The sequence below is a fragment of the Chelonia mydas genome, chromosome 17 (assembly GCF_015237465.2).
Source record: "Chelonia mydas isolate rCheMyd1 chromosome 17, rCheMyd1.pri.v2, whole genome shotgun sequence".
NCBI classification, from domain to species: Eukaryota; Metazoa; Chordata; order Testudines; family Cheloniidae; genus Chelonia; species Chelonia mydas.
Genome location: NC_051257.2, coordinates 1,046,489 through 1,071,352, shown reverse-complemented (window position 1 = coordinate 1,071,352; position 24,864 = coordinate 1,046,489). Strand labels below are relative to the sequence as shown.

Genomic DNA, 24,864 nt, shown 5'->3' with positions numbered 1-24,864 from the left:
ATAGATAATAGGACAGAAAACATCATGTTGCCTCTGTATAAATCCATGGTATGCCCACATCTTGAATACTGTGTGCAGATGTGGTTGCCCCGTCTCAAAAAAGATATATTGGAATTGGAAAAGGTTCAGAAAAGGGTAACTAAAATGGTTAGGGGTATGGAACAGCTTCTGTATGAGGAGAGATTAATAAGGCTGGGACTTTTCAGCTTGGAAAAGAGATGGCTAAGGGGAGATATGATTGAGGTCTATAAAATTATGACTGGTGTAGAGAAAGTAGATAAGGAAGTGTTGTTTACTATTCATAACACAAGAACTAGGGGTCACCAAATGAAATTAATAGGCAGCAGGTTTAAAACAACTAAAAGCAAGTATTTCTTCACAAAACGCACAGAAGATGTTGTGAAGGCCAAGACCATAACAGGGTACAAAAAAGAACTAGATGAATTCATGGAGGATAGGTCCATCAATGGCTATTAGCCAGGATGGGCAGGGATGGTGACCCTAGCCTCTGTTTGCCAGAAGCTGGGAATGAGCGACAGGGGATGGATCACTTGATGATTCCCTGTTCTGTTCATTCCCTCTGGGGCACCTGGCACTGGCCACTGTTGGTAGACAGGATACTGGGCTAGATGGACCTTTGGTCTGACCCAGTAGGGCCATTCTTATGTTGTTGTGATTGGTGGGAGGTTGGCAAATGGTATTGGGTCTGGATTTGACTCTTGCATAGTTCTCAGAAAGGGTGGAAAGTAGACTCAGCTGCCAAAGTGAAGCTTCTTTTCCCGTTTCTCTCCAAAGAGCGGTGAGTGCTTCAAGAGATCACTGATAAGCTCTGGGGCTTTTTCCTCTCTGGGTCACTGGTTAAAGGGCATCTTAGCTAAGCAGGGACTGAAAGTTGTTCCAGTTCCTAGTGAGACAGGGATCCACCTCATCACAGTCACCACCATACTACTTGGCATGCTCGTTGGTGGGTTTATCAAATAAGTCAAGTAAGTATTCAGATGGGCCATGGAGACTGAGCTCCTCTCCTCTCCTCTCCTCAGAGGTGGACGCTCCGGATCAGAGGTGTGACAGGTTGGCTGTGTAGGTGTTTTGTGGCTAGATAAAGTCTTTCAAACTCCGGGGCACTCAATCTAGCATCTTTCACCAGAGCTGAGGTTACTAAACACCAGCAGTCAAACAATAGAGCAGGCAGCTGCTGTGCTTTGCAAGCTGGGGAAACAGCTGGCTTCTGACAGATTCTTTTCCCGGTAAATGAAATGACAACTTACTTTTCCTGAGCCATGATCCTTGAGGTTTCTGAATCTGTCTCTCTTGTCTGCACAGGCTGAGCAGATGGAACAGAAGCAGCATCAGGTGCTGGAACTGAGCCCTAGCCGATGGGGGACGGGCAAGAAGTCCACATTCCGACAAGTTGGAGATGACGCCACTCGGCTGGAGATCTGGATTCATCCCTCCCACCCCCGCTGCTCCCATGGCCATGAATCCGGCAGGGAATCTGAGCAGGACAATGGTCTTGGGAACCTCAGCCCCAGTGATGTGAGTACTGTGGAACACTGCTGTTGACTTTGGTGTCATATGTTTGGAATGTAGTTGAATGACACTGCAACTGTTTTGCTTTCTTGTTGCTAAATATTCCAGTGTTTTGACTTCTCTTATGCCAGCAGTGCCCGGGTCAAGCTAAGGAGCTGGTGACCTTGTGCTTCTTGTGTTTAAGGCATGTGGTTATCATCTATTCTTTGGTAACGTGGTCATGTTGCTGTTCCTGGAATTGTAAAGAGACAGATGGAAGAGGCAGCAAAAAAATTCCATTGAGAGGCTTTAATTTAAGTGACACAAAGCGACGGGAAATGGTGAGGTCGGCAGCTGAGGAGCTATGGTTTGCTGGGGATCCTCCAGCCTTTGGGACTTTTCCTGGAAATGGGACATTTTCCCTAGAGCCACCTGGTCGGAGTTGTGCTCAGGGAGGGTGAAAGCCAGGGATTTAACTTCTATTGTAGGTGTAGTATGAGTGTTGTTTATTGTGCTGGAAGCCAGATACTTTCCTTTCCTCCTGCAAAGGAAAGAATAAACCAAAGGCATCTTTCATAGGTCCCATCTGTGTCCCAAGCAAGGGAGAGTCTGAATGAACTCTATTAGTCAGATATGGCCCATGAATGTGTAAGCTGAACAAGCCAATTGTTAGGAGGACACCTGCTTGGAGCTTTGCCTTTCTCTAGGAATGCAAACATTTTTTTGGCATATCTTGCATGCAAGAGACCTTGCATAAGAACTCTGAGCAGCCTCTCTGGAGACAGCTGCTAGGGGGTACCTGACTGGGGGTGGGAGACACGCTCTTCACACAGGGCAGGGCCAAGAGCTCCTCAAAGATTGTTTCATTGTTAGAACTGGTTTGTTGTCTTCAGCTGCACTAAGAATACTGAAGCCTCGTTCTGTTTATGGCGTTGCTATGCCCTTGCTGAAATGCAGCTCTCTGGCAATGTCAGCACAGATTGGGGGCCTGTTTTTCTTATTAGACTTGGATTGGTGCATGTGCTTGACACACAAGGCCTGGGAATGGCTTTTCCCACCCCGCTGTGTTAGTGAAGGCCTGTGTTCTCTGTTGCTGCCAGGGATACAGAAGTGAAAGTGAGGCGCGCTAAGAAGTGAACATCTTACACCAGGATCAGTGTATGAAGCTCTTCTATTTTTGTTCCTTCATTCTTTCCTCTGTTGTTGTCATTCTCATTCGTGTTTTCCCGCATAGTGACTAAAAGGGGGTTGAGGAGTGCTCTGTCTTGCCACTGTGTGGTGCTGTTTCTCCTCCTAATGAGGTTGTGCCAAGCACAGAGGAGAGTGAGGCAATGCTGACCAAAGAGACCCTCAGCCCTTGATCACATGAAGCTCAAGTTCACTGTAGGGACGGGGAGGCAACTGCTGTCCTAGGGGAACATGTGCCAGGATTTTGGATGCTCTTTTATAGACTAATCTAAACTGTTTCGTTGCCTTCCCCACCAGCTTTAGCACTCGGCAAGGTCAGAGCTAAGCAGTGCTCTCTTCTCTGTGCTGACTCTGGTGCGCTTGGGACCATGCATACAGGAGGCCCCATACTTCACCACGTGCTCCCAGTCTGTGGGGAAGCGAGATAGGGAGAGGGCAAAGCCCCCTCACTCCAGGATTGAGTGTAATACTGTAAAATAGCTGTTCTGTTATATATGGCTCAGGGAATTGGGAAAGAGATTCCGATTCCTGAGCCTTTCTCGTCTAGGTGCTACTTCAAATCCAGACCAAGGCAATGGTGACTGAAAATGGTTATCCTGAGTCTGTTCCCTGGTATCCTGTTGACTGCATCATAAAGCCCCCACCATTGGACCCTTGTTGGCATACTCAGCTGAGAGGCCACATACTGAGTGTTTGTTCTGTGGACAGAGGCCATCATCCCCAGGAAATGCATGTTAGCACAGACATGTGTTCTGTATGTTGTTATTGAGCAGGGGACTCTGCTCAGCTTTGCACTCCCTCCATGTGTGCGTTGGGCCAGTCACTTCCCTCTCTGTGCCTTCCTTTTCCATTCTGTAGAACGGGGATAGTGACTCCAGCCTTAGAGGGGGCTGGCCATCAGGTTAGTAAAGCCCTTTGGCTGAGACCGTGAGATGAAAAAGGCTGGAGAAGGACAAATTACTGGGCTGATTATCGTCGTCACCAAGAAGAGTGAAGTGCAGTCCTGTAATTTGCCTGTAGCACCGTATAAATGGCTAGTTAGAGGTTTGGTGTGGTTTCTTCTGCCAGTTTACCACATCATATCTTCCAGGGGGCAGCAGAGCTCAGCACATGCAACCCTCTTCCTTCTGAGGTATCCTGGCTCTGGCTCCTTTCTCTGTTGGCATGGAGGCCTGGATGCTGAGGGCAGCCTGTTGCCTCGGGCTAGATCACAGAGGCCAAAGCCGTTCCTGGGTTATAATACTGCCTTTTCGTTTGAGGGGCTTTTTTTGTGCATGCAGTCTTTTGTGGTTTAGCTCTCCTTGTCTTTCTTTCTCCAGCTGCACTGAAGTCTCCTGGAAATGTGTAGCATTGACACTCTACACCAGGGGTTCTCAAACTGGGGGTCAGGACCCCTCAGGGGGTTGCGAGGTTATTACATGGGGGGTTGCAAGCTGTCAGCCTCCACCCCAAACCCTGCTTTGCCTCCAGCATTTATAATGGTGTTAAATATATAAAAAAGTGTTTTTAATTTATTGGGGAGTCGCACTCAGAGGCTTGCTGTGTGAAAGGAGTCACCAGCACAAAAATTTGAGAACCACTGCTCTAGCCTGTGCTGAGCTGGTGCACTGGCCCCCTGATGGCTGGATTGCCATGGCATGTTCCTACTCAGGGAAGCAAGAAAGTGGCTGAGCCAATGACCAGCTCCATTGGTTTTTAGGTTTTTTACAGCTGAGTAGTGCAAAGTGAGCCCAAGAGCTGGGTCCCTGTTTCCTGGCTGCACTTGCCTTGTGTGTGTGTCTGGGTTTGAAATGGGATAGTTGGTGGGTGACGCTTGGTGAGCACACAGTGAGCCAGTGGAGCAAACCGTCCAAGTTCTCTCAATTCCTTGAGAAAGTGTTAATGTTACTCAGAGTCAGAGATTTTAATCACCCCTGTCAGGAAGTACAGAGTTAAGGTTCCCACAGTGGCCTTGTGTTTTGGTTATGCATCGTAGTAGACTGTTCCTCACATTATCATGCAACATGCTCCATAGGTGCAACTAAAGTTAGAGCAGAGAGGCATTGTAATAATTAAATAATACTTTGTCCTTCTCTGGAGGTCTTGAGTGCTTTACAACCAGTGATGAATTAAGCCTTCTATACCCTTTCTGAGGTAGGACAGTATCATACAGCAATGAAAAGTTTAGGCCACGCAGAGAGCCTGTGGCAAAGCTAAGACCAGAACCCAGGTCTCCTGATTCCCTGTCCTGTGCTCTAGCCACAAGACTTTTCTGTCCCCTGGACAATACTAGTTATTTCTTGACTAATGTGTCCCTTTCCCAGTATTGTAGACCCTTGTAATGATAGGCCCTTTTGCAGTAGCACATAAATGCAATGGGGCAAAGTTACAGTGGGACTATTAGAACTGGAGTTCAAAGCTCATTGCAAGCAGCTCTTCACACAAGCCTTCCTCCTCAGCAGCAGCAACTGAAAGGACAAATCAGCTGCATTTCTGCAAACAAGCAATAGAATGCCACCAGCAGCTGCATAAAGGAGTGAGGAGAGCAGATGCCTTCTTACAGACTAAATGTAGTGGGGTTCTTACCTTTCTATTCAGGGCCAAGATACTAAGGTAATGGGCACATTGGAAATACCTATGGAGGGTCTTAATTTTTGGTGATTAATGTCTCAGCTACATTAACTTAGCTCGTTGTGCATAATGTCCTTGATTTTGCTGTTGATTCTCTAAATGACTGTGATGGGTGTGAGTGCTAGTGGTGAGAGTGGGAAGGGTGTGTGACAGAGCTGGGTGAGGTGGCGTTGACTGCGCTGCGTGTCAGATCTGTAGGCGATACCTCTCTGTGCGGTGCCCTCTCAGTCACCGACAGTTTGACTGGAGACGGGCTCTGGACCCTTCTAGCCTCCCGGCCTTTCCCCAAGTCTCCCTTGTACTGGACTGGATTGGAAAATCTTCTTGTTGTTAGGTGATCAGAGAAATGCTGGTCTGAAGCTGGAAATGCAATGTCACCCCTTTGTCCTAGCAAGGCAGTTGAGATCAGATGGGTTGTCCCTGCACTCCCTCCTGAAACCCTGTCTGAGTTCTTCTGGCTCATGGAGCTTGCCAGACCATGCTTGTCTCTCTGTGGCTCTCTTCATAGCTGGGTACAAGTTGTTTCTGTTTGTGTCAGGATATCTTTGACCATTTTCATCTTCCCTCATTCACCAGCTCTTCCTTTCTGAATGATTCTCTTCTACCCACTGCTTGTCTAATCCTCCCATCACCATGGTGTCTAGACACCAGATGCATCCCTGCAACCATAACAGTAATCAAAGGTGGGAGGAGGCACTTCCCGTGACTCTGTCTGTCTGTCCAGGAGCACTGAAGAGTCCTGTAGGTTGCCTGGGCTGCATGCTGCTTTCATCGTAGGGCAGATGCCCTCAGCAGAGAGCAAGGTCACTTTCCCAGTCAGCTCCTCTGGGTTTCACATCCGTTTTCCCTGGGTTCTATTTGCTGTTTCTTCTCCATGTGCTTGTTCCTCTTGGGTGACTGTGCTGACTGGGGCGGCAGGGGAATGGCTGGTTTCCTTGTCTGTTTAATTTCAGCCTAAAGTCTGTTTCAAGTCTGGGGTTCTGTGGCTGGTGATGAGATTTCATAGAGAAGTAGAATAAAATCTCCTCTCAGCCTAGCTGAATAGCTTTGCAGTGCTCCTCTGCCCCGGATCACTCTGCTTCACTCTCCCCTGCCAGCGTGACTCAGCTGCTCTTGCCTGTGTATCAATCCCACCCCTCCAGTCCACGCTCACACTGGGATTGCACCGCTCTCTCTGGGACCGTTTTGTGTTTCTGGGGTGCTTGGCACCGTATTAGCCAAGAACACATCTTTGCACATACAACTATACCACAGAGAAGTACTCCCTTGCCTAGTGAAGTCGTTGTGTGTTACATCTGCAGCGTTTCCTGTAGCTCTTTTCCTCTATATATAATTAGAAATAAGCGACAGACAAAAGTTGAAATGGTGTGTTATTAAAATCCTGTACCGGCCCCTTCGCAGAGGCACCTGGGTGAGAGCGCCAGTAGGGAAATGCATCTTTTCTGACAGTTCATCAAACTAACGGGAACTTGTCTCCTCAGTCATAGTGCTCATGCTAGCGTGACTCTGTACCACCTGCACAGTTCCCAGAGGCTAAAGAACAATTAATGGGGAGGCCTGAGGTTCCGAAGCCACTAAAGAGAATGGTTAAATCATGGTGTTTTGGACAGAGGGGAAAGTAAAGATAGGCTGAGCTTTGGGATGGCAGGAGGAGGGCAGCCCAGACAGCCATGTTCAAAATGGAAGCTAGCTGGGTGGCCCAGGGTTTGGGGTCAGCACAAAGACAGGAGTTAAAGGAGGGGGCTGTACTGCTGACTGTGCGGAAGCAGTAGAGGCTGTCACTCTGAGGAGCAGAATGATCGTGGCTGAGAATTTAGGGCACCATAAGCACAATCTTCCCAGCTTTCTGATGCTGCTTCCGTAGGACTTTGGAGAGCGCCCTGGCATCTGGCTTAGGCTTCAAGCTATTCGTACATTTTCCTGTTACGTGCAGGGCTACGATGAGAGTCAGCCTGTTCTGGTTTTTACAAGAGTCTGCCTTGGGAAGAATAATACCTGCTGGCAGAAGTGCAAGGCTCCCTGTTTTACTGCCTCCTGGGGTCGGGTGGGGAGCCTAGGCAAAGAGTGACCCTTTTGTTTTGGGAGCTGAGATCTGGAGAGTAACTTGAAGCAGACATGGCTTCTATTTCCAGTTTAAACAGTGCAATCGGGAATTGAGGCACAAACCCTTTGATGTAGCAGGTTCTGTGCATTCTCCCCCTACTGTTCTCTTGGAGCACAGCTCTAAGAAAGGTAAGAGGTCGCCCAGTATGTATGTGCTGGGAAACAGACAGGGTTGCACTCACCACTTGAGTGAATGCCCCAGAAACTGTTAGCTCAGGACTAATGCTTTTTAATCCTTATAGGATGTTCACCTGCAGCCTTGTGCTCCATCTCTACCCAAAAGCACTGAGAGTGGTGGGCAGGTCACCAGTTAATCCAGCCAAGCCCCGGCACTTACCTAATCGCCTGACAGCCATGGACCCTTGTGTTCATGTTGTACGCTGAGGTGCTCCACAGAGGTGGAATGTTTGTCCCCCAATGTGGGGGGCTCCTGGTTCTTTGACAGTGCATGAGCCAGTGCTGGGTCACAGTCCCCACAGCTCAGCACCAGGTCCAGCTGACCGCAGGGCCTTGTAGCAGCTCTAGAACATTTGAGTGGGAAGGGAGTCTCTGGTGGTTCAGGAAATCTATCTCCTTTACATGTTGGCTCTGAATATCTCCAGCAAGGGTGACTCCTGGCTGTGCAGTTGCCCAAAGTATTGCTAGATTTATAATGTGCTCCCTAATATCTGACTTGGGAGCCCTTCAGTCGCCCGTGCGTTGTGTTCTGCTTTTGCAGGAAAATAAAAGTAGGGCTCCCTGTCCTCCTTACTGCAGTACATTGAATTATATCAACTGCTTTGTTGCATTACGCTCCAGAAGTGCTGCTCCAGTGAGGAAGGGAAGGGAAGAGATTTCTGTGGAGAGGATGCTAGGTCAGGGGTGGGCAAACTTTTTGGCCCAAGGGCCACATCAAGGGCCCCCTGTATGGAGGGCCGGGTAGGGAAGGCTGTGCCCCCCAAACAGCCTGGCCCCCATGCCCTATCCATCCCCACCCACTGACTACCCCCCTCAGAACCTCCAACCCATCCAGCCCCCACCAGCTCCTTGTCCCCTGACCGTCCTCTCCCGGCACCCCCCGCCTCTAACCACCCCCCCCCCCCCGGGACTCCACCCCCTATCCAATTCCCCCTGCTTCCTGTCCCCTGACTGCCCGCTGGGACCCCCTACCCAACTCCCTTCTCTGCCACCCACATGCGCCACCGCTCCCTTCTCTGTCATCCGGGACCCCCTAGCCAACTCCCTTCTCTGCCACCCACATGCGCCACCGCTCCCTTCTCTGCCATCCGGGACCCCTACCCAACTCCCTTCTCTGCCACCCATATGCGCCACCGCTGCCACCCCCTTACCATGCCGCTCAGAGCGGCAGGAGCTCACAGCCCCGCTGCCTGGACGGAGCCAGCTGCGCTGCCCGTGCGGCGGGGTAACTGCGGGGGAGGGGCCGGGGGTAACCTCACTGGCCAGGAGCTCAAGGGCCGGGCAGGACGGTCCCGCGGGCCGTAGTTTGCCCACCTCTGCGCTAGGTACTAGCAGGAGGCCAAAGGCAGCTTCCTAAAGTTTTTCCTCTCCCCTCCCCACTAGACCAGTGGCACACTCCTTGAATTCTCTTCCTTTGCCCCCACTAGAGACCTGCTTCCTGATGTCTCTTCTCTCCCACCCCAAGCAGAGTCCTGTCTCCACCCCCACAGGTTTGCAGGAAGCTGTTGGGTTTTGGTTACTCACTTGTGGAGGTCAGGTCAAGGTCTGGGGTTTTTTTCCTTTGTGATTAGGAAACGGTTTACAAACTATGTGTCAAGAGCTGGGGAGCAGGCCCAGTGCAGGTGGCGTGTGAAAGGGGCTTCTCAACCTGTTACTTGCTGGACTTGAGTTAGTTCTCTTCTCTGTCTCCCCACTGTAATTTTTCTCTTGGTTGGCAGTGTGAGCACCTCTGAGTGCATCCCCCAACCTGCAAACTCTCCACCTCCTAACGTGACCTCGGTCACCAAACCACCCTGGGCTTTATTTTTACTCGAGCCGTTTTGTTTCGAGCTGTGATGTTGGTTTCTTTCCTCTAACAGAGAGAGGCCTTCTCTCAGGAGGAAGCAGAGTGTGCCAGGCTGCAGTTGAGGCTGGTTAAACACTAAAACCACATTCCTAGCCTCTCTGGGCTTGAGACGTGACATAAGCCATGCAGCTAGCACTGGCTTCTGCTCCCTCTAGCCTGCCAGTTACACACCTTCCCAGGGTTGCACGGAACTCTCTTTTTTAGTTATGCTTTTTGTTTGACAATATTTGTATTTATTTTGTTTATAATATTTATAATATTGAGCTCCTGTCTCAGCTGCACGAGAGATCCCCCAGAATCAACACCATTTCCCCAGGTCTGGGCTCTTGATTTCTTCCATGGGCCTTCCCCAATGTGCTGCTGAGACCTGTCACAGCTCACCAGGCGTGATTACCAATATATCCTGTGCATGCATGTCAAGTGGAACCCACGTGTTGCTTTCCAAGCCACTTGACCTTTTGTCATTACCCAGAAAGTATGGGCTTATTTACCAGTAAGAATTTCCAGAAGTTGGTATCGATTTTTCAGACCATGTTGGTGGATTTTTTTTTTTTTAAATGTGAGGACCAAGGTAGGGACTAACACAGCTTGACGGGGAGAGATTGTGTAACGTGCTTTCCTTCCAGCTATGGGCATCTGATGTTAGTGGGTATCTGGAACATTACAGTGCCTCGGAAAGGTGCTTTTGTGAGTTGCTGTTCTTACATCCCCCATGCTCAGAAAGGCTTGGATGAGTAAGTAAAGTTCTAACAAGACCTTGCTAGACTTTACAAGCAAATGCCATCTTCCTGAAAGCTCCTTTCCCTGTGACTCACGTCTGTCTTCATTTCTTTCCCATCATTGCTGAGTAGCCAGGGATTTGTGTGTGGCCAAATCCCCCTCCTTGTTCTAACCAGCCACCTCCTGCTGCTACAAGAGTCCATCCTTCCGGAGTGAATGTGCTGGTCTGGGCTCTGGAGGGGGGCATTGCTGAGGATGGAAGGAGGGAGTTTGCGGTTTAGGTCTAGCAATGGTAGTAATTGGCAGAGCCGCGAAAGGGACTCAAGGGCAGAGTGGTCTTAAGTGGAGTGTCAGGAGAGTGTTTGGTAGATTTCCCAGAATGGGCAGGTGCTTGTAGGCTCAACAGTCCTTCTTATGATTTTTGTGATTGGTCTCAGAGCTTGTCTACATGGTGCTTGCAAAGCACACAAGAGGAGTATGATTTGTAAAGCAGACTAATGTATTGCGCTCTAACTGCCCCATGTAGATCCTGCTGGCATGCTCTAATAGGTATCCAGTTTGCGTTAACATAGTCCTGTTTCAGACCTTTTCAGCAGATAGGACAGACTGAAACCTGGTTTTCCAGAGACTTCGTCCTGACAGACTGTTTGAATCTCAGATGACACATATTCCAGTGCATGCTCCTTTGGTTTCACAGAGGCACCAGTCTTTAAATTGAATCTGCTCCACACCACACAGCTAATGTGCTGCTACCTGGACAAGTTCACATCCAAGGAAGAACTGAGCCTCACAGCTTGACCTCTCCTGACATCATCAGAATTATATGTTACAATGTTGTTGTTTTCTGGAGAGGTTCTTATCCTATTGCAGGAATGAGAGAGAGTCCTGTCTCCTGGGCTTTTCTCCCCTTCCTTCTTTGAGACACATAACAAGTGGGGTATAACCTAGGAGGGGAGACTCTGGCAGCCACCCCTTGAAAATGGCTTATCGGCCCCTTCACTTGATTGGCTTTCCTTGGAGATATCATAGAATCATAGGCTCGTAGGACTGGCAGGGACCTCGAGAGGAGTTCTAGTCCAGACCCCTGTGCTCAAGGCAGGACTAAGTATTTGCGGGGGGAGGGCTAGCTCAGTGGTTTGAACATTGGCCTGCTAAACCCAGGGTTGTGAGTTCAATCCTTGAGGGGGCCATTTAGAGATCTGGGGCAAAAATTGGGGATTTATCCTGCTTTGAGCAGGGGTCTGGACTAGATGACCTCCTGAGGTCCCTTCCAACCCTGATATTCTATGATTCTATGATTAATCATCTTTGTTTTCTCCCAGTTAGAAGTTGGGTCATCAGGTGAAGAGCACCACATAGCAATGGTTCATCGTTCTAAGAAGTGCAGGTCCAGCAGAGAGCTCACAAACAAACAGGTCAATCTATTGAGCTTATTATAGAGAAGGCTAAATGGCGATTTGGTCACAGTCTCTAAGAATGACACAGGGAGATGATGTCAGACTATAAAGGACTTTTTAATCTAGAAAAGGCATAACAAGATCCAACTGCTTGAAGCTAGAAACTTTCAAGCTGGAGATAAGGAGCACATTTTTAATAGTGACTGTAATTAACCTTTTGAACAGCTCAGCAGGGGTTGTGGTGGATTCTCCATCACTTGGATGCCTCTTTCTGATAGCTCTGCTCTAGCCCTACCACAAAGTCATGGGCTGGATGCAGGAACCTGGGTGAGGTTCCCTGGCCTGGGTTATTCGAAAGTTTAGATGAGATGATCACAATTATCCCTTCTGATTTTAAAATCTATTAAATGTATCCCTCACTTGCTTCTCAGATTAATGTTCTGTCAGTGATCATTTTTGTATCTCTGGAGTCTCTAAGTTACAGGAAGGGGGAAGCCTCCTCACTGCTTGTGAAAACCAGTTGGTTTAAATAGTGTTTGCTTAGTAGTGAGCTGTGAAATCTGTTGTGCTGTACCCTGCCTTCCACTTCAGCATTAAACACACAGACTCTCCCTCACCCCCTAGCACAAAGAATGGGTCTGCCTGGGTCACTTGTCTTGCTGATGCCAGTGCCTACTATTCCGTCCCGTACTGCACAGCCACATGCAGCACTGAAGAGCAGAACATGTGTCCCAAACAACCTGCAGCACCAGCGCCAACTTGTAGAGAACTCTGCATCGAACATTAACCTGACATCTTGTCTGAGGAGTATCTTTGGCATGTTTTAGAGTGGCCAGTGCTGGGAAAGAGAAAATTCGGTACTGTAATGCACTTTTCGCTGATAAATATTGTACAGTGTATGTATTGGTCAGGTACATTTGGTTGTTCAGAACTGGCAAGAGCCAATGGAGTCTCCACTCACTGGTGTCATTTTACTAAAATGCTCTGTGTACAAAGTCCTTGCTCATTGTCCTACCAGCCTTGCAATGGGACCTGATGGTGCCCAGAGAAGGGGATTGGAAGGCTTGTCTGTTTCACTGGAGCTTCTCTAAGGGTTTCTGTTTCCTCTGCTGAGATGCTGACTTGTAATTTCTTATAACGATTAAACCTGCCGTAGAATCATAGCCAGTATCCCTCAGCCTCCTGCAGCGACAGAGCAGTGAGGGTGGGTCAGCGTGTCAATGTTCCCTTTGCCATAGGGAGTACAGGTGTGTGTCACAAGTATGTGGTACTTCAGGGCTCTGGGCCTCTTTACAGTGGTACCACAAGCATCAGCAAATTGGATTTTACTTCTCTGGATAATTTCTTATCCCAAATAATCAAAGTTCTTTATCAACTCTGTGCATGCACATACATTTTTCGCATAGGAATCACTTGTACCAACACTGAAATGCAGCCAGTTCTGGGATGGGACATGGAAGCTGCTAACGGGAAACAGCATTACAGAGTGACTTAGGACAGGAGGCGAAGGAGAGTTCTGTATCCATTTGATATTGTAGGAGAATTTAGTCAGAATATAATTACCCAGATGTTGGAATTTGGCCACAATGCTATGGTTAATGCATATATTCTTGCAAAAGTTTCCATGTCATCTTAAAGATTCCTTGGTTTTATATCTCCTGTGAAAAACAGCCCCTCTAACAACACAGCACCCACCAGTACCTTGCTAGGGTTTCTGTAGGAAAAGGAAAAAGCACCACCTCCTATTTGACCAGCACCGCACCCTGCAGCTCCCTGGGTTTTCCAGGATTAGTAAGTTAACATTTGTATAGTGTTCTGAAGATACAAAGGGCTGTATAAATGTATTATTTTCATTGGCAGTCTCCCATTCAAACACTGTCCAGGTCTGACCCTGCTTAGTTTGGAGTTTGATGAGATCTCAGATTGGGTGTGCCTGGTAGGTGCTGCAGATTCGGTGTTGCTGTTGTAATGGACGAATGTGCCAGGTCTAGTAAAGGGGCAAAAATGGTGAAGAAGCCACCCATGGAAGAGAGAATCTTATAGAGCATGATGGAAGGTCTGGCAGTGTGTCCCCTGAGCAGGCAGTTGTATTCTCCCAGCTGGTGCCTGGCTGAAGGAACGCTGAACCTTATTGCCCAAATTCATGAGCAAGGAAGCTGTGCCTCAGAAAGGACTGATGCCACTAGTGGCTGGTCACCAGTAAACCCACCAGTCACCAAGTGTATGGGACAGATGCGGTAGATGGTTTGGAGCTAAGCTGTGTAGTTTAGGGGTCTGCAGCCCAAGCCCCTCACCACTGAGGACACCCTAGACCTAGGAGAGCTGCCTGCTGTGCTCACAGTCTCCTAGTGGATATGATGTGTTCTCTTCATGCAGTCTTGCATCTGGTGTCTCTTGATTAATGGACCTGTCTCTTGCAGCCCATTTTGATTCTGACACTGCTTTCTGCTCCACAGAAGCTTTGCTGCTGTTGAGGAAAGTTTGCTGTACTTGATAAAGAACAGATACAGAATTTTAGTTCCAAACCTGAAGGAACAATTTTTAACTTGAAACAGTTTTTCCTTGGGAGTTGATGCGCCAGAATCCTTCCCTTATTTGGTGCCTTGTTCACAGCTGGGGCTGACGCTCAGGTGCCAGAGCTCTGCACTCGTTCTGACTCCTTGCAGCAAGCCGGATGGATCTTTGCTCATGTAGAGAGCTGGATCCTCTGGTTCCCGCATCAGTTCTTGCCACTGCCTTTCTTGTGCACCTTGATGGTGTTTCCTGGATTTGTGGCGCTGGGTCGGAGACACATTTTGAGATGTTTCTTGAGCAGCGCAAAGTCCCTTGAAATTTGTTCTTTTTCTCCCCTCTTCTGACTCGAGTCAGTATTGAACCTTCACTTAAACTGTCTTACCAGCTCTAATTGAGACAAGGTGGGTGAGGTAATGTTTTTATTGGACCAACTTCTGTTGGTGAAAGAGACAAGCTTGCGAGCTCCACACACCTGACCTGCAGAAGAGCTCTGTGGTGCTCAAAAGTTCGTCTTGTTCACCAACAGATGTTGGTCCAATTAACAAATATTCCCTCACCCCTCTTGCCTCTACCAGCATTAGGCTGTCTGGCAGAGGTTCTGAGCGTCACCTGAGCATTCTCATTGTGCCATCTCTGTGATTTAAGCTGGCTTGTCTAGTATGTCTTTTATCTGCTCCTGGTTTCCTTAGCCCCTCGTCCAGCTGTTAACCAATGCAGATTCCTTCCATGCTACAAGTCCGGTTACTTGGTGATGCAATGTCTGAATGCTGCATGGACAGAAGTAGGCAGCTTTGTCTGGTGGTGTTGCCTCTTCCTGGGAGGGTTTAGTCTGTCTTCACATACTGACTCAAGATAGCTGAAAGAGCTGTTTTCAGCTTCAGGTACTAGCTGTGTGTGAGGTCTCCCCTCTTCTGCCTGACTAGGTGGTTTGGTTTTATAACTGGTATCTTCACTATATGCTCATAACTTCTTTGGACGCCAGTGTTTCTGGGATGCCTGCTACTGAATTGTCAAATCCCTGCTCCATGGTAGCATTCCCTGAAATGCTTCTAATTCCATCCATAGGGCCAGCCAGGCAGGCAGAACTGCAGGGTCTCAATGCGTGGCTGAAACAATTGTGTTTGGAGGAGGGATTTAGATTTATTAGGAAAGAGGAAAGGAGGAGCCTATGCAGGAGGGATGGGCTCCACCTAAACCAAAATGGAACCAGATTGCTGGCATGTAAGATTAAAAAGTTCATAGAGTTTTTAAACTAAGGCCTGGGGGAAAGCCAACAGGTATGGCGGAGCACACGGTTTGGACAGATGCAGCCCATAGGGGAGTATTTATTAAATGGGATACTTTGCGTCCTAGTGAGGAGGAAAGGAGAGAAGTTGATGAAGTACAGGTAGGAACTGAAGAGAAACTGTCAAATGAAAAAGAGTCCTGCTCAGTTACATCACATGTAAGGCAGACAACTAAATATTGACACCTTTGAGAAGTGCTTGTACACAATTGCAAGAAGCTTAAATTCTGAGATGGGAGAACTTGAGTACCTAGTATTAAATGCGGATGTTGTTATAATGGGCATTACTTGGTGGAGTGATGATAATCAGTAGGACACGATAATTCCAAAGTACAAAATATACAGGAATGACAGAATAGGTCACACTGAGGGATTCGGGGGGGAATGGCATTGTATGTGAAATAAAGCATAGAGTAGAACAGGGGTTCTCAGACTTTTGTGCTGGTGACCCCTTTCACACAGCAAGCCTCTGAGTGTGACCTCCCTTACACATTAAAAACACTTTTTACTATATTTAACACCATTATAAATGCTGGAGGCAAAGCGGGGTTTGGGGTAGAGGCTGAGAGCTCGTGACCCTCCATGTAATAACCTCGTGACCCCCTGAGGAGTCCCGACCCCCAGTTTGAGGACCCCTGCAGTAGAACCTCAGAGTTACGAACACCAGACTTACAAACTGACTGATTAACCACACACCTCATTTGGAACCAGAAGTATGCAATCAGGAAGGAGCAGAGACGAGAAAAAAAAAAAAAAGCAAATATGATACAGTACTGTGTTAAATGTACACTACTAAGAACATAAAAGGAAAGTTTAAAAAAAAGATTTCACAAGGTAAGGAAACTGTTTCTGTGCTTGTTTCATTTAAATTAACATGGTTAAAAGCGGCATTTTTCTTCTTCATAGTAACGTTTCAAAGCTGTATTAAGTCAATGTTCAATTGTAAACTTTTGAAAGAACAACCATAATGTTTTGTTCAGAGTTAGGAACAATCACCATTCCTGAGATGTTCGTAACTCTGAGGTTTTACTGAATAGCAAAAATCTAAAATGTAAACAGTATCATAGAATCTCAGTGGATAGCAATTCCATGCTTGAATAATAAAGAGTATAGCAGTAGGAATATACTACTGACCACCTGGCCAGGATAGGGATGGTGATTGTGAAATGCTCAGGGAGATTAGAGAGGCTACAAAAAACAGAAAACCCAGTAATAATAGGGGATTTCAGTTATCCGCATATTGACTGGGAAGATGCCATCTCAGGATAGGATGCAGAGGTAAAATTTCTAGGCACCATTAATGACTGCTTCTTGGAGCAGCTAGTCCTGGAACCCACAAAAGGAGAGGCAGTTCTTGATTTAGGCCTAAGTGGGGCACAGGATCTGGTCCAAGAGGTAACTATAGCTGAACTACTCAGCAATAGTGACAATGAAGTAATTAAATTTAACATCCTTGTAGGGGAAAAATACCAAAGAAACCCACCACAGTAGCATTTAACTTCAAAAAGGGGAGCTACACAAAAATAAGGAGGCTAGTTAAATGGAAATTAAAAGGAACGGTCACAGGAGTGAAATGCCTGCAAGCTGCATGGAAACTCTTTATGTACCATAATAGAGGCTCAAACTATATGTATACCCCCACATAAAAAAAAAAAAAAAGGCAGTAAGAGGACAAAAAAAAATACCACCTAAACAACAGAGTAAAAGAGGCGGTTAGAAACAAAAAGTCATCTTTTAAAAATTGGAAGTCAGATACTACTGAGGAAAATAGAAAGGAACATAAACTCTGGCAAGGCAAATGTAAAAGTATAATTAGACGGGCCAAAAAAAAGAAAGTGAAGAGCAATTAGCAAAAGACACAAAAACTAATAATAAATATTTTTTAAGTACATCAGAAGCAGGAAGTCTGCCAAACAATCAGTGGGACCATTGGATTATCGAGATGCTAAAGGAACACACAAGGAAGACCAGGCCGTTGCAGAGAAACTAAATTATTTCTTTGCATTGGTCCTCACTGTAGAGGATATGAGGGAGATTCCCAAACCTGAGCCATTCTTTTTAGGTGACAAATCTGAGGAACTGTCCAAGATTGAGGTATCAGTAGAGGACATTTTGGAACAAATTGATCAATTAAACAATAAGATGTCACCAGGACCACATGGTATCACCCAAGAGTTCTGAAGGAACTCAGATATAAAATTTCAGAACTCCTAACTGCAGTATGTAATATATCGCTTAAATCAGCCTCTGTACCAGATGCCTGGCAGATAGCTAATGTAACACTGATTTTTTTTTAAAGGCTCCAGAGGTGATCCTGGCAATTATAGGCCAGTTAGCCTAAATTCAGTACCAGGCAAATTGGTAGAAACTGTAGTAAAGAACAGAATTATCAGGCACATATATGAATATGATTTGTTGGGGGAAGAGTCAGCATGGCTTTTGTAAAGGGAAATCATACCTCACCACTCTATTAGAATTCTTTCAGGGTGTTAGCAAACATGTAGACATGGGTGATCCAGTGGATATAGTGTACTTGGACTTTCAGAAAGTCTTTAACTCACCAAAGACTTAAGCAAAATAAGCAGTCATGGGATAAGAGGGTAGGTCCTGTCATGGATCAGTAACTGGTTAAAAGATGGGAAACAAAGAGTAGGAATAAACTGTCAGTTTTCACAGTGGAGAGAGGTAAATACTAGGATCCCCCAAGGATCTGTATTGGGACCTGTGCTGTTCAACATATTCATAAATGAGCTGGAAAAAAGGGTATAAGCAGTGAGGTGGCGAAGATTGCAGACTACAAAATTACTCAAGTTAGTTAAGTCCAAAGCTGACTGCAGAGAGTTACAAAGGGACCTCACAAAACTTGGCAACAAAATGGCAGATGAAATTTAATGTTGATAAATGCAAACTAATGCACATTGGAAAACATTATCCTAACCGTACATACCAAATGATGGGCTCTAAATTAGCTCTTACCAGCCAGGAAAGAGATCTTGGAGTTACTGTGGAAGTTCTCTGAAAACATCTGCTACTACATGTGCAGCGGCCGTCAAAAAAGCCAAGAGAATGTCAGGAACTCTTAAGAAAGGCACAGATAAGAAGACAGAAGCTATCACAATGCCTCTGTATAGATACATGGTAGGCCCACATCTTGAATCCTGCATGCAGTTCTTGTCGCCCCATCTCAAAAAGGCTATATTGGAATGGGCACAGGTACAGAACGGCAAGAGAAATGATTAGGGAGCAGCTTCCATGGAGAGATTAAAAAGACTCGGACTGTTCAGCTTGGAGAAGAGACAACGACGGGGAGATACGATGGAGGTCTCTAAAATCATGACTGGTGTGGAGACAGTGAATCAGGACGTGTTATTGACTCCTCCACGTAACACAGGAACTAGGGGTCACCCAGTGAAAGGAATAGGCAGCAGGTTTAAAACAAATACAAGGAATTACTTCTTCACACTATGCACAGGCAGTCTGTGGAACTCGTTGCCAGGAGATGTTGTGAAGGTCAAAAGTAAAATTGGGTTCAGAAAAGAACTAGGTAAGTTCATGGAGGCTAGGCCCATCAGTCGCCGTTAGCCAGGCTGGGCAGGGACACAGCCCGTACGCCGGGTGTCCCTAAAGCTTTGACTGCCAGAAGCTGAGGCTGGACGATGGGATGGATCACTTGATAAATTGCCGGGCTCTGTTCATTCCTGCTGAAGCATCTGGCACCGAGCACAGTCAGAGCCGGGATACTGGGCTAGGTGGCTAGGTCTGACACCGTATGGTCATTCTTGTATTCTTAATCCGAAGGCCATTCCTTACATCTTCCCCAGAGAGTGCTGCAAACCCAGTGCCACTTCCCCACTGGGGGCTGCTAGGAACTCTCTTTGGCTGGTACAGTGTACCTGTCTGCTCACCCAGGGATGGAGCCCGCTGCAGAGTGCAATAATCTGTATGTTCAGGGAACTTGTTTTTCCCTTTGATCTGGAGGTGGCACATGTCATATAACGTGTCTGTCCTCACGGCCCTTCTCTCCCCAGAGCACCTTGCAGAAGCCTCTTGTGGCACTCTCTGCTCTTCAGCACTGGAGGCTGATGGAAGGTTTGTGGAAGTTACAAGGAAGAGAGTCCTTTCCCAGCCCTGCTAACTGCACTCACCCTCTGCCTCAGGGTAAGAAGCTCATTACCCTGGGTTTGGGGAAGTGTTCCCCTCCCCCACATGAGTGCAGCAGGTGATGTGACTTCCTCTTTCCCCAGCCCCAGAGCCCTGCGCTGCTCAGTGGAAGTCACTGTTCCCTATTGCTGTGAGAAGCAGCTTTTGACTGGATGAGCAGGAGGGCTCCCATGGACTGACTGGCAGGTGAGTCACAAGGGAAAGAGTCATTCAGAGAGGAGCCCAGTCAAAGCAGCCAGTGGCCTTAGGTTGAACTCTGGAACTTTCAGCTCAGTGTCAAGCGATTAGCTCATCAAAAGCTGGGGCTGTGGGGTAAAAGTTGTGTTGAAACAAGTGAGAGAGGCGCTGCCCATGTGTGCAGCTGCCCCACAGGGCGCGTAGGCTCTTCTCTGCTCAGGCCTGCCAGATGGCTGGTGCTGCAGATGCTGGTTAACATGAAACATGCTGTTTTCCCAGAGGTGTTCTGTATGCGTTCTGGTTTCCACTTCCTAGAAACATTCACCATGTCCTCATGGCTCCCACTTAGCATATGGACTCTGTCTGCAGCCATCCAGCCCTTTGGGGCTGCAGGTGGGAGCGGGCCAGCATTGCACTGGACTGCAGCTTGGTGCTCCCTGCTGAAGGGAGTGGAGCTGGGATACTGTTTACCCCCTCCCCTGCCTCCGAAAAGACTGGTTCATTCTGTGTGGGAAGAATCTGGTACACGCTTCCCCAGGGTGTGCATGTGTCATTTTCCACTCATGGTGGGGAGTTTTGCCACTCCTCCACTGCCAGTAAATAGGTGCAGTGGCTGCAGGCTGAGAATTCTTTGGGGCTGTGGGGTGGGAGTGGGGCTGGAGGAAAAGAGTTTCTGTCCTACCCCACCTATATTCCCCACCCCCTTCTCCTCACACACATGCAGCCTGCAAGCAAGCTCTGGTAGAGCTGCAGTGAGAACATCTGCAGGTGTGGGCTCATGCAGGGGGAAGGGCAGGTTGATGGAGTCACCCTGGTCCTTATTTTCCCCCTCAAGGATCTTGAAGGTGGCGAATTCTTCTCCCTTGCCTCCAGCAGTCAAAGAAAGCATGCATGACGGGGTCCCAGCCACCCGTTTGTGCTCTGGGTTCATCCACCCACTGGGCAGTGAGACTCACTCCAGTGATGGGCTTTCCTTAATTAGGGCACATGGTAGGGGCTGGGAGGCTCAACACCCAGGCGGTAACACTCCTAAAAGCTTTCTCCTGCCCATTCAATTTTCTTGGCTTAAATGCTCTCTTTTCTGGTCTTAGCACCCCAGAGCGGTTTTGGTTCCCCTCAGAGGGGCAATGGAGAGGCTGCCTTTGCTGTGTCGTATCTAAACTGGGCAGGAACAATGAATTAGGGCCCTCACTGACCATTGGTTCCTGCTCTGGCCTGCCAGTCGCTGTTTAACCTGCTGGCCCAATGTTCCTCGAGTCACTCCTGGGTTTCATCTACAGAGTTAATAAAATGGTGGTAAGTGAAGTCAAGTTTCAACTCAAGGAGTGTTTTGGGGCCGCAGCAAAATAGCTAGTGAGTGAGTGAGAGCCCCTGGCTGCAGGAGCCAGTTTAATTGGTCTAGGGGTTTTTACGAGCAGATTTTATGTTTAAGCTCACACATGGCCCAGGAGTGATGCTGCAGCAGGGCATTACTCTCCTGCATGGGTCCTGAGGGAATTCAGGTCAAGCCTAATTATACCTAATTGAGCAGCCCCACTGCACAGGACTTGCAAAATAATGGGTGAAGGCTGGAGAATAAAGCAAACAAGATGAGAGGTAATTAGTGTCGGAGCTGGGACCATCATGTCCCGGTAAATACCCAGCAAGGTGTGAACCTCCTGAGCAGCCCTCTCATTCCACATTTCTACAGGTTATTCAGCACTACCAGGACACTAGGAGAAATTCAGTTCCCTGCTAGCAGCTGAGTCTTTACAGCCTAGGGAATAGGGCACTGGACTGGGACTCAGAAGACCTGGGTTTAATTCTTAGCTCTGCCATTGGCCTGCTGGGAGACCTTGGACAAGTTTCTTCCCTGTCCCTCAGTTTTCCCTGTCTGTAAAATAGGGACAATGAGACTGCCCTCCTTTATACAGCACTGTGAGATTGAAAGGTGGAAAGCGCTACAGAAGAGCTAGGGATTTGTTAGAGCTGCCATCTCCTGCAAATGGATCCAGGTTGTTACTGGTTTCCTGGCCAGTGTCTCTTCTCCAGACAGTTCTCCAGGGGGTGGGTATTTTGGGTTGATTTCTTTGTCTCATGCCACAATAGTGCTGTGTCCTTCTATAGTCCCTTTCATCCTGGGATCTGAGGACTTTGCAAATGAGCCTCACAACATTACTGTGAGTAGGAAGGGTAAGACATGTATAGGGTTCTATTTATCCTGCACTGTAGTGCAGCCACTTCTTGGATGAAGCACAATAACTTTAACCATGCACAGCAATGTCCAAAACAGTTTAAGAGAAGTGAAAAAGTTCAATATCCAAATGAACTTGCCGAGAGAATTTAGAGCAGCAGGATGAATTACCTGTGACGCTTCCTGCAGGCACCCAGGGTTGTGAGGCATCTCGCTACCACCTGCCTTGCCTGTGCCTGCTGGGGATCCTTGACTCCACTAGCCACGGGCAACACAAGCACTGCCTCTCAGCTTAGCAGGCTCCTCTGTCTCGGTGCAGGCACGCTCCACCTACTCTCCCTCAGGGCATCTCCCGGGAGTGGACAGCCCAAATCCATAGGGCACTTTCCAAATTCACACATCTGCTACTCACAAAGGAATAGTACACGCCAGTTTACCAGTTTCACCTCAGAATCACTGCTCCACTTAACACACAGCACTTATACTTGTTTTCACTATATACATATCTAAGTTTATTTAACAAAGAATTGAGATTCAAGAAGAAGCCAGTAGAATGATGGAAACAAATGGTTACATATAAAAAAATCATAACATGCATTCTAGAGCCTAGACTTAGCTAACAGGTTACGTTTAAGCCCTGTGGAGTTTAGCCCACCCCAAAGTTTTTCTCCCAGTGTTTTACAGCCTGGCTGGCTGTGACCCTCTGTTCATAAGGGATGGATGCTGACAGCTTATCCCATCGGTGAAGGCTACCAAGTACACCCCTGTATATTTCATCAATTCGTTGTCTGTATTTTTAAACTCATGAGCTGCCTCTAAAACAATTCCACAGTGACATAGAAACGTAGCTCCCTGTCTAGCAGGTCATGGATGGAAGGAGGAGTGCCCAGGGAAGGCATCTGTCTCTTCTACAGCCCAGGCACCTCCCAGAAATTCCCTCCTAGGTCTCTCAGAATCAGAGAGGCCTGTAAACATGTTACAGTAAAAGCTTTGTTATCCAGCATGTTGGGAGGATGGGGGGTGCTGGCTTGGAGCTGCAGGGACATGTCGCCGCTTGTGGGGAGCCACCCAAGGTGAGCGCCGCCCCGGATCTGGATACCTGGAAACCCTATCAGAAATGCCAGTTTCTAGAGCTTTCCAGTTGGTAAAGTGCCAGATAACACAGCTTTTACTGTATTTATCTTGCTCTAGCCTCTTCTTTGTTTGCCCTGACTCTCTGGTAAAGATCTTTCATGCCTGGACATAGCAAAATTGCCCTTATTTGTGAAGAGAGAAACCAGCGGGGACCTCATTTCAGATGGGGCTAGCGGATGTGAGGGCTTTATTCAGGTAAGTGGGAGCGATGTTTTGAGCAGTGCACCAGAAGCAGCTATGTAGCAGTTACTGCTTCTGGTGTCACAAGGATTCCCAGCATTGAGCTGAGTCCAGGATAAATATACACCCAATGCAGTAAAATCACCTGCACCATCCCTGGTGCTTTGTTTCTGGCTAATCTTGTATATTGTCCAGTAGAAGTTGGTTGCTGTGGTCGCTGCAGTTGGGCACAGTAGCCAGCAGAGGGTGCCGTGCGTCCATCCAGCCTGCTCACCCTGGCTTCATGCTCCAGCTGTTTGGCACTTGCCCTGTGCCTGTGTGCATAGCGTTTGTGAGAGTTTGGGCATGTCCATTTGGTTCCCATCTGCAATGCCCACTCCCCACATCGAGGCCAGGTTATTCTCGCACCAGGGACTCTGTTAATTCACAGGAAATCGGGGAGAGTTTAATTGTTTTCTCCTCTTTTTTTCCCATGCAGCTGAACAAAAGGTTCATCATCAGTTTTCTCCATGCCCATGGGAAGCTGTTTACCAGGATCGGGTGAGTGTGCAGGATGTTTATTTTATTTTCCTACATTACTAGTCTTTTTGGAATTTAATATTGTTAGCAACTAGGCTGTGTTTGTAACTGAGGGCACAGGGTGTGAATTCTTGCAGGCCTAGCCTCCTGGTTCTTCTTCTCCTTAGCTGCCTCCATCCTGTGCTGGTTATTGTTTGGGCTTTTTCTCTTCTCACCCACCTCGAGGCTGTGTCCTGTCAGGCCCTGGGACGGAGTATAAGCCTGGCCCAGCCCTGTGGGCTCTGGAACTCCCAGGAGCTGCCTTGCATTTCCCAGATCTCCCAGTCCTCTCCTCTGTTTGACTGTTCCCAGCTTTGCCCACCACGTTCTTACCCAGCTCTCCTGGCTTCTTCAGGTCTCACTGACTACTCAGGTGTGTTTTTCTTGAGGAATTTGCGTTCCTCTGACTGCAGACCTGCTGTCCAGAAATGGTGAGACAAGCGCTCTCCCTTAGTCGCTTTGGCTCCTTTTCCCTGGAGGCTGTTGGCTAAGCGCTACCCTGGCAGTGGGAGCTCATTTATAAAAAGTGCTCTTAGCATGTCTGTCATAATGGGGCGTCAAATAATTGGATGGTCCTCCTTGAAATACAGTGAGTCTGATCAGGCCTGGGCTGAGATCCCAGCCTGGGGGATTAGGGTCTGACCCAGGGAGCACGAGTGCAGCCTTCCCGTGGTGTCTCTGTTAGTCATCTGAGATGGGCCTGTTACTGTCAGGTGCCTGTGGTGCGAAGTGCTTGTGTCTTTGCTTTGTGTCTGGTGTTGTGGTGGGACCTATTTCTCAATCCAGACACCCTGAGTTGCTCTGTGTGTAATGTACCTTTCAGTATGGGAGCTACTTGCTCAGCACCATGTTCCATCTCTTCTCTTCCTCCCCGTGGCCTAGGGGGTGGTATTGTAACCAGGGTTCCCGTGGCTCCTGCAGTCTCTGATAGGGCCGTTTGTTACCAGTTACCAAACTGAGACTTGTTACAGGCCACCTGAGAGAACCCAGCACTGGCCTGACTGGCTCATGGTCCTTTCTGGTATAGCAAATTCTTTTGACTCAGGCAATGTAGGTTCTTGCTCTAGCCAGGGTCTGTCTTTCAGCCCTTCCCTGGAAAGCCCTCCCCAGTCTTATGGGCTGGAGGATGTCT

At 47.9% G+C, this 24,864-nt stretch overlaps 1 protein-coding gene across 5 annotated transcripts in view; it reads left to right on the top strand.

Moving 5' to 3' along the window:
• The window catches only part of SMG6 (SMG6 nonsense mediated mRNA decay factor), a 160,108-nt gene that overhangs the window by 14,380 nt on the left and 120,864 nt on the right, over positions 1-24,864 (top strand). For all 5 annotated transcript variants that reach the window (XM_037880647.2, XM_043530952.1, XM_037880648.2 and 2 more), the window contains 2 exons: positions 1,324-1,536; positions 23,653-23,714. In XM_037880647.2, coding sequence (XP_037736575.1) covers positions 1,324-1,536; positions 23,653-23,714 — 275 coding nt within the window. The remainder of the gene's footprint in view (positions 1-1,323; positions 1,537-23,652; positions 23,715-24,864) is intronic.